General features: G+C 57.8%; 1 protein-coding gene across 8 annotated transcripts in view; it reads right to left on the reverse strand.

Moving 5' to 3' along the window:
* KCNH3 (potassium voltage-gated channel subfamily H member 3) overlaps positions 1 to 4,901 on the reverse strand; it is an 18,999-nt gene extending 14,098 nt beyond the window's left edge. For 3 of the 8 annotated variants that reach the window (XM_087442449.1, XM_087442447.1, XM_087442452.1), the window contains exons 1-6: positions 4,729 to 4,901; positions 4,442 to 4,557; positions 3,773 to 4,267; positions 1,796 to 2,029; positions 1,177 to 1,311; positions 89 to 222 (exon numbers count right to left, since the gene is read on the reverse strand). In XM_087442449.1, the coding sequence (XP_087298575.1) occupies positions 89 to 222; positions 1,177 to 1,311; positions 1,796 to 2,029; positions 3,773 to 3,932 (663 nt within the window). In that variant the 5' untranslated portion in view covers positions 3,933 to 4,267; positions 4,442 to 4,557; positions 4,729 to 4,901. Of the gene's footprint in view, positions 1 to 88; positions 223 to 1,176; positions 1,312 to 1,795; positions 4,268 to 4,441; positions 4,558 to 4,728 lie in introns of those variants that run through there. The other 5 variants (XM_004428986.3, XM_087442453.1, XM_087442448.1 and 2 more) reach the window with 4 other exon arrangements.
* Between the last annotated feature and the right edge of the window lie 3,788 nt (positions 4,902 to 8,689).

Here is an 8,689-nt window from a genome sequence, read left to right on the forward strand (position 1 = left end):
CCTGTGGGCTCAGTTCCCCTCCTCCACCTCCCCAGCCTGCCCTACCCTGCCCCACCCCCCAAAACACACAGCCGAGGGCGCAATCCACCTTATTGAGCTTGTGCTTGCCCTTGGGCTGCTTCTGCAGGTGCCCAGACAGGTGATAGAGCACAGCCCGGCTCCGCCGCCGGTTGGCATTGAAGCCTTTGGATCCTGCCCGGCCATATCGGCGACGGCCACCACCTGCAAAAGAAGAGGGGCCCGTGAGGATGATGGGTGAGCTCCCAGACACCCCAGCACAGGGTCTTGGGGGTAGGACAGCAGTTGCTGGTCCGTGGACAGGTCTGGCTCATTGACTGCTGGGGGCTCTGGCACTCCTCACTTCCTAGGGTCACTTGCCAATCCCAGTGGTGGGCAGCCCTGCGGGTGCTTACAGACACCACTCCCAGTGCCGGCGTCCAGGAGAAGGAGGTCCACACCAAGGCAAGGCAGGAGAGGATCTCCACAGGGAGAGGCCTGGGAGAGGAGGGGGGAGCTGGTTCCCAGGGGTGGCGGGAGTGCCGAGCAAGCACGAGGCCATCAGCAGAGTTCAGGGAGCTCAGAGAAAGAGCCCAGCGTCCAGGTACAGGAGCCCCTGGAGACTTACATGGCAGAGAAGTCGACCCAGGGATGGGAGGTGGATGGGAATGGAGAGTACCCCCAGCATCCTCAAGTGGCAAAGAGCCCTTGGAGCAGCTTCTGACGACAGCTTTCTGAGCTGTCCAAAGGCCTTCCCCAGCCCTTGGAGGACACAAGAAGGGAAAGATCTCAAGGGCTTAAAAGAGGGCTTTGGCCAGGCTGCCCCAGTCAGGTTTGTGTGAGGAAAAGGCACCAGGTGGGCTGTGCTCAGCCTCACTAACTGTCAGAAGATGGTACCTCACAGGCACTAGTGGATTTGTTTGCTTTCAGTTTCTTAGCAAAGTTGACTTCAAAATGCCAACTTTGTCTCAACTGGTCCATTTGGAAACCTGCTTTCCATACCTGGGCATGTGCAGATGAGAGCAGCACAGCCCTCTCAGCCAGCAGAGTGGGAGCCAATGAGTCTAAGAGAGGTGAGGGGACCCACGGACCCACACTGGGTGCTAAGGCCCCACCCAGGCCTGAGGTACCCAACGCCCCAGCCACAGCAGCTAAATCAACAGCCCCACGGGCACCCACCTCTCTCCTTCCAGTTGTCTGGGCCCCCTCGGTTCTTGGTGTCACTGATGTCCTTGTGAGAGACCAGGAAGAGGGCCACCTCCCCTTTCTCATTCTTTATGGGGATCACATCCAGGAGACACCAGAACGGGAGCCCTGGGCACAAAGACAGACTCAGCCCGGCTCTCATTCTCCACCCCGCCCAAGGCAACAGAGGCTCCACTGACACCCCTGGCCAAGACGCAAGCAGAATCTGAGCTTTCCTCAGAGAGGAGAGGCATCCTGGCTCCACTCAGGACAGGGCTTGACGGAACAGGGCGGGGGAAGGCAAGGGAGAGCAGAGGTGACCATCAGACACGTGTGTTCATAGATCTGCCCTGCTGACATGGGGACATTTTTATGCTGGGATCGGACACCCAAGATGGAAGATAGAGTGGAGGCTGAGGCTGGGGTGAGGATGGAAGAGAGGAGGGGTTGGGGCAAGAGGTGAGGTGGAGGAAGAGGAGATGGTTATGCGGGAAGGTGGGATGAGATGGGGAGACGGAGAAGATGAGACTGGAAAGGAGGGACAGTGGATGGGGTGGGTGGCAGGCTTGGTGAGACCACGAAGGTGAGGCGGCCCGGCCAGGTGGCCCCTCACCGCTCTTCCGGTACAGGATCAGCTCAGCCTTGAACTCCTTGTGCTCATCCAGGGCCTTGCGGATCTGCTGGCGGACGAGCTCACTGGTGTCTGGCCCATAGAGGAAGGAGCAGGCGCAGCCCCGCTGCATGACCTCAGCCCGGGAGAAACCCGTGAGGTCGCAGAAGCCATCAGAGCAGTAGACCACGGGGAAGAGCCCCGCCACCTGGGCGTTGCCCAGCACGAAGTTACTGTCTGCAAGAGAGCACCTCTCAGAGCAGGCGTGGGGTGGAGGGGCACGGGGTCTACCACCCCTCCTTTCCCAAATGCCTGCAACCAAAGTGTGGGTGTTACAAACCCCAGGAATCCTGTGTGTGTGTGTGTTTGGGGGGAAGGCAGGAGCTGTTTATAAACAGGAATCAGTGCGTCACCTGTGTGTCAGTGCCCTGCAAGGGCCCACTCCTAGCAGCAGGTTATGAGTGCATTCGAGGATCAGCACGTGTGCACCCTGAGGTTGGTATGTGTGTGGGTATGGTGCCCTCTGGAGTGTGTCCTGAGCAGCTTGGGGAAGGGGGTGGGGTTGGAGAGGCCCAAAGAAAGACTGCAGGACAAGCTTTAGGCCAGCCTCAGCCCCACCTCTACCTCTGCCAGGCTCACTCACCAGCCAGGTATGCATGTTGGCTCTCTGGCTCCTGGCACTGGGACCCACCTGAACTGGGAGGCAGCCCAGGCCACCATCCATTCTGTGCTCTCTGTTTGACGCCCAGCTGCCTGACCTGGCTCAGGAATTAGTGAATGTGGTGGAGAATGGGGGTGTAAGAATGGTAGCTAAACCCTGGAGCCTGGAGCCAGGAATGCATTGGGGAGTGGGGGGCGCTGAATCAGCAGGCTGCAGGAGCCAAGCACACAGCAAAGCAGATGGAGAAGACTGGAGGGGGCGGCGCTCAGAGATGGGCTCCCGCCCCCTATCAGGAACCGGGAGACCGGGAGACCGTGGAAGCCGATAGGCAGAGTGTTGGGAAGCCCCACTGGGGGTGAGTGTGAGGGAAGAGGAGGAAGGGGGCTTTAGTGACCTTCCCTGAGCTCAGAGCCCCAGGAACCCAGGATCCAGAAGCTCTGGTCGCCTTCTCCAAACTTCCCTAGTCTTGGTGGGAGTCCCCAAACCTATCTTTTGGGGGCTAGGGGGCTCCGTGGGTTTAGGCGGTGAGGTGAGCTTGGACAGTGCGCTCCTGAGTCCAGCCTACTCTATTTCATTTGCTAACCTCTTTTCTAAATCTGTTGTTTGAGTCCTCCGGGCAGTCTCTGAGTACCGCTTCCCCACCCCACAACCCTCCTTCGAGGGTAGTCAGTGGTGTAGCGCTAGACGCAGGGATGGGATGGGTTAGATTGACTAGGTCGGGGTTCACGCCCCAGCGAACAGACTGCATCCTGGCCTTGTGCCTGGCCTGGGGCAATGCTGACTCCGAACCTTTCAGGGAAACGGCGCCTGGAAGGAGATGGTGGTCCCAGGTAAAAGCGGGGAGCGGGAGGAAGAAGGGAGGGTGAGAACAAGAGGGCGCCAGGCCGAGATGTGGGGTGCAAGACCGGCGGGGACCCTGGGAGGGGACGGCTCGTCCGCGAGCCAGTGGGGCGAGGGTCGGACTCACGCGTGCCGTCGAAGCGCGTGGCGATGGTGTCCAGGAAGGTGTTCTGCGGCGCCAGGAGTCCCCGCATGGCCGGCATTTTAGGCGACCGTAGCCGCCCGCCCCATCCCTCCGGGGCGCGGGGACTCAGCGCCGGGGGAGGGCGCCCAGCTTGGCCGCCCCCCGCCGGGCCCCGCGCCCCCTAGCACAGCCGTCGGGGGGCAATGCCCACCCCAGACTCGCAGGCCCCGCCAGCCGCCCGCGCGCAAGGGGGCGTCCCCGCCGTCGGGGCCGGGAGCATGGCGCGCGGTCCCTCGCGCCCTGGCCGCCCACGAATCCCGAGCTACGGGCCCTTCGCCCGCTGCGCTTTCTGCACCTTCTGCTCGCGGCGGCGGCGGCTCGCGTCTCGGCTGCGGGTCGGCTCCGGCTCGCGCTCCGCTCGGCGCCGGGTGCCCCCAGCTCCCTCCGTCTGTCGGGGAGAAGCTGCAGCCTCCTTCCCTCCCTCCCGCGCCTGCCGCCTGCACCGGGGTAACCATGGAGACGGGGCACACCCAGGCTGGGCCGCCTTCTTAAAGGGACATGCCTCTCGCCGAGGGATTCCCCCTCCCCTCGGGACCTCGGTGGGGGCAGGGGAGGCGGCGCATCCCCCCATCCCCCCACGCGGGCCGCCGGGGCCGCCCCAAGCCGCCCCGCCTGCCCCTCGGAGAACGACGAGCGAGCGCCTGGTGCCGCTCGGGTGACTCAGCCGCAGGGGCGAGGCGTCTTTCTCTGCAGCAGGGGGGTTCTCAGAGAGCCGCGCAGCCTCTCCTCCCCCGGAGAGACCTCCGGAGAGCTCAGGGCCGGGGGTGTATGTTTTAGAAGATGCTTTCCCCTAGAAAAAATGTAATGGGAGAGGGGGCTGGGCAATTAGGCGGAGGTAGTGAAGGCCCGGTAGTTGGTAGTAGGTTAGAGGGGCTCCAACTCTACAGGGGAAGTCTAAAAGGACACTGGGTGGAGGGGAGGTCTGAACACAGCTTCTGGGCATCCAAGCCTTTCTCAGCCTCACCTTTGACCCTCTGGAAAATGGATCGAGCCATCACTAGGAGATGCCGCGGCAGGCAGGAGCAGAAAACTGGAGGGTGGGTAGCCCTGGGAGTAAGGTTCAGACGTTCTTCTTGTGCCCTGGGAGTGGAAAGGCGGACAGGGGAGAGGGGGGAAGCCCTAGACCATTTGTCTCGCCCTTGTATTTCTCTCTATTATTTGTCACCTTTTGCCGCTCCCAGGCTGCGCTAGAGGGTCAGGTTGCAAATACAGGGGACAGGAGACGTCAGACGCTGGGAAAAACTTCCTAACCTTGTGCACGCGGGTCCTTGAAGCCGGGAGTGAGGAGGACCGAACCTCCGCCCCCCACCGCCCCACTTCAGTCCTAGAGAACTAGGCTCCGCGCTGAAAGTGGAGCTGCCGAGGGAGAGGTGGCTGCAAGGACCCTCTCCCGTGAGGGGGTGGGGAGGGGGGCCGGGCATGGCGGAGCGGAGCCCGGCCCAGGGCGGCCGTCGCTTGCTGGTCTCCGGCGCTGCTTCGGTCCCCCCCAGCCTCGAGCTGCCAGCGCCGCTCCTCCTCCCGCCCACGATTTGCCAGCGAGCGCGGCTACCGCCCGCGCCCCGGGGAGCCGCTAGGGCCAAAACAGCAATTTGTTCCCAAACGAGTGAAGCGGGAGGCTCAGCACCCCCACCCCTCTAGGAGACACATGCACAGTCAGCAGCATCGGAAAGAAAGTGTCCCCCGCTCCACCCACCCCTCATCAGCGACAAGGGCCAAAGCTCCAGGCACCTGTATTAAAATGAGCTGGTGCTTTGGGAGGGAAGGGAGGAAGAGTCCCCGTCCCCTAGTCCTCTGAGTCCTGAAATCCTGCTCCCAGGAAGAATGACCCTAAGGAGTCTGCATGATCGCCATCCCCAACCCGCCCCCCGACATAGGTCCCGGGCTGCAAAGTAACCCCTCCCCCAGCCGTTCATCTGTGTCCCTCCAGGCGAAGTTCAAGCGTTCTACTAAGGAGAGGGTGCAGTGTAGGAGTCAGCTCACTTTGAGACAGGACGAGGCTGTGGTGAAAGCACCACCAACCTGAGAACCAGGCTCCCTAGGTTTGAGGATAGCCCTGGCACCTGCTGTCTGATTTTCCTTTTGTGACTCCATTTTCTCGTCTGTGAAATGGGAGTGGTAATAGCTACCTCAGAGGGTTGTTAGGAGGATTAGATGAGTAGAGGATCTAGAACAGTCTGTGACATTTGCATTATGTAAATGTTTATTATTATCTGATTTTGAATTTTAAGGGAGCCCTGTGAAATAGCAAAGGCAGATGCCAGAGAGAGAGACAGACTTGCTCAAGGTAACCAGGTTGGTACATGGCAGAGTTAAGGTTCCAACCCCGACAACCCCAACCCCAGGTTCAGGTCAGCCTCACTCCAGCATAGCTGTCTCCCACTATGAGGACCCCGACAGAACCACAGGCTAGCTGTGTGGGCACTCACGAAGACTGGTCGTCTGGAGTCCCGTGGATCCAGGTAGTCCTCACGTCACCCCTGTAAGCCCCAGATGTTCAGACTTTGAAGCTTCCAGCTCATCTGCCTGGGCTGGTTTTGGACACTAAACTAAACCAGACACTTTGGGTCGGGGTGAGCAGGGGATAGATGGAATGTATGGGGTGCCTCAAAGAACCACAATAGCCTACTTTTATTGAGCATCACCTTTGTGCCAGGGACCATGCTAAGTGCTTTACTTGCATTATCCCGTTAATCTTCATCATTACTGCTATGTTACTGTTACTTCATCATTACTGTTACTGTTGTAACTGCTGATTTACAGAAACGTGGAAGCAGAGAGCTTAAACGTCTTGTCTAAGACAACTGCCTCCTTGAGCAACTCCAGGCACAATGCCTGTGGCACTGTTTTGGTGCCCATGGCCCCACTTCCAGGGGAAGAAAATATACTGACATTTATGGAATGTTATGGTCACTCTTATCCTAGAATGAAACAGCAGTCTGCTTTGGCCTTTAAGTCCCTTCCCCCATTGCCCTTCAAAGAATTTGTGTGCATGTGTATATGGGGTGGGGGTGTAGCCACAGACCCTTTCTGTTAGTCTGGCCTGATTTAAGAGGTCCTTTCTATCTAGATAAATTTCAGGTGTAGGATCTCAGCCCACTGTCCTCTCTCTTCCACTTTACTTAGTCCCTTAGATCTTCCTGCCAGACCTGACCTAGAGGTTCCCTCAGGTCTCAGGGATGAATTCCTCGCCTTCTCCTTCCACCTCCCAACACATACACAAGGGGCCGGGACCCACGTTTAGGAGACAGTGAGATGGGTTTTGGGGAGCAGTTGGAAAGTGAACAGGGCACTGGTCAGGGAGACTGGCCTCCTACTGTAATCTCCTTTTCGTCTCCCCTTCCCCCAACTCGTGACCCATTAGGGCCATGGTGGGGAGTCATGGGGAGGGGAAGGTTGAGGGGGAGCCCTGTTCAGAGACAGCTCAAAGCCACTGTCAACAAGGAGAAATTCAGGAGGCTGCGTTTTGGAGCTGCCGTGGGAGGCCTGTGGGAGTATTATCTACAAAAGGAACAAGGAGAGAGAAGGGAAGAGCAAAGCAAGGAAAAAAATGCTCAAGACACAAAAGATGGAAAAAGCTCCCCCTCCCCCCATAAGCGCAGGCGGAGTCAGTCGCTGTGTGCAGGGGGGTGGGAACAGGTGGCTGTCGAGGAACAGAGCCCAGGGTCCCCTCCCCTGTCCTCCCCTCTTGGATGCTGCTGGGGCGCTTTGTCCCGTCCTTTGGTAAACAGCCTGTTAAAAGGGGACAGTGTGGTCATCTTGGTGAATGGTCAGATGGTGACCTGTAGGGAGTGCCCTCCGTGAACAGCAATGTGGACTTCATGCCGTGGGGAGACTGCAGGTGACTGTAGGCCCCGCCTGCCGGAGGGCGCTCTACCCCAATCCTGCCTGGAGCTGGCAAGGGAGTGAGTCTGAGAAATCTTCTCAATCTCTCAGTCTGTGTGTTCTAGCAGCACCAGAAAATGGGTTTGTTTGACATTGAGTTACAGAGAAAGCCTAACTGGGTTAAGTTGAAGAGAGACATAAAAAGGAGACCTGACTTTTCCCTGAGGAATCAGAGTGGGTGGTATTTGTTCCCGCTGTTTTGACGGCAGTGAAGGGGCGGGAGGGCGGGCTGGAGAACAGTTGTGCTGGTGGTGGTGATGGTGGGTGAGTTTCCTCACCCAGAAAAATCTTCAGGTAGTGTTTCCTCCTTGGTAAGGAGTAGCACAGTAGGTAATAAAACTCCCTCAGCACCTGTATGGAAATAACGTTCCCTGGCTCTCCCCTGGGAACCCCTGACTCCAGCTGCGCTCCTGTGTGCCACTGTGCTGGTGACTGTTCACCCAGGCCAGCGCCACCAGCATCGGGCCTGCCTCACCAGAGAGCTCAGAAATGGGGGTGGGGGTGCGCTTTTGACAGGCATGGCAGACATGCTGGGGGGACATGTACTCAGAGGAAAGCTACAAAAGGAAATAGGATGACTGAATTACTATTATTTTTTTGGTTAAGGTCTGTTTGGCTGGAGATGGGGGAGGTCTTTCATACACCTTTTAACAGGGTGAGAGAGACAGAAAAGCACAGGAGTTATGGTGAGCGAAGGTTCAACTTGTCACAGGGTATCGTTCCCCTCCAGGAAGTAGTTGCCATTGTCTCCACTTTATAGTTCAGGAAAAGGTTGAGATGTTACGTCATTTTCCCAGGGTTAGTAGGTCACATAGCTACCAAGTTGTGAAGCCAGAGGTAAAATCCAAGTATATGTCTCAAACGTCCAGGGCCTTTCCACTCTACCACACTGCCTAGCCACCAGGCACGGCTTCCGAGTTTAAGGAAGAGCTAAGAGCTCTCTTTCCTTCACCTGCAAAGTGGTTGAGGAAAGAGCTGGAACCATTTATCTTTGCCTCAGATCTCAGCATAGGGCCTAGCACACAGCAGGTGCCTCAGTGTTTGAAGGAAAGAAAGAATGTGCTCAGGTGGCTAAAGCAACCAGAAGTCCAGCTTGACTGATTTTACAGGATGTTGTTCTGGCTGCCAGTATTATAATCTGGTTCTCTGAACTGGCTAAAATAGTGACAAAACAGCTCCTTCTATCAGCTGGTGACCTCCAAACATGTACTGTCTTGGACCCCTGTTTCTTCCAGGAAGTGTGCTGCTGTATGGATGTAATCCTCACCAGGTAGGACAATAAGGGGGGATGAGCCCTATCAGTCAGGCAAGACAAAGCCTCATTTTGTTG

Source organism: Ceratotherium simum, chromosome 17 (genome assembly GCF_057802395.1).
Source record: "Ceratotherium simum simum isolate JZ-2026a chromosome 17, ASM5780239v1, whole genome shotgun sequence".
In the NCBI taxonomy this organism is placed as follows: Eukaryota; Metazoa; Chordata; class Mammalia; order Perissodactyla; family Rhinocerotidae; genus Ceratotherium; species Ceratotherium simum.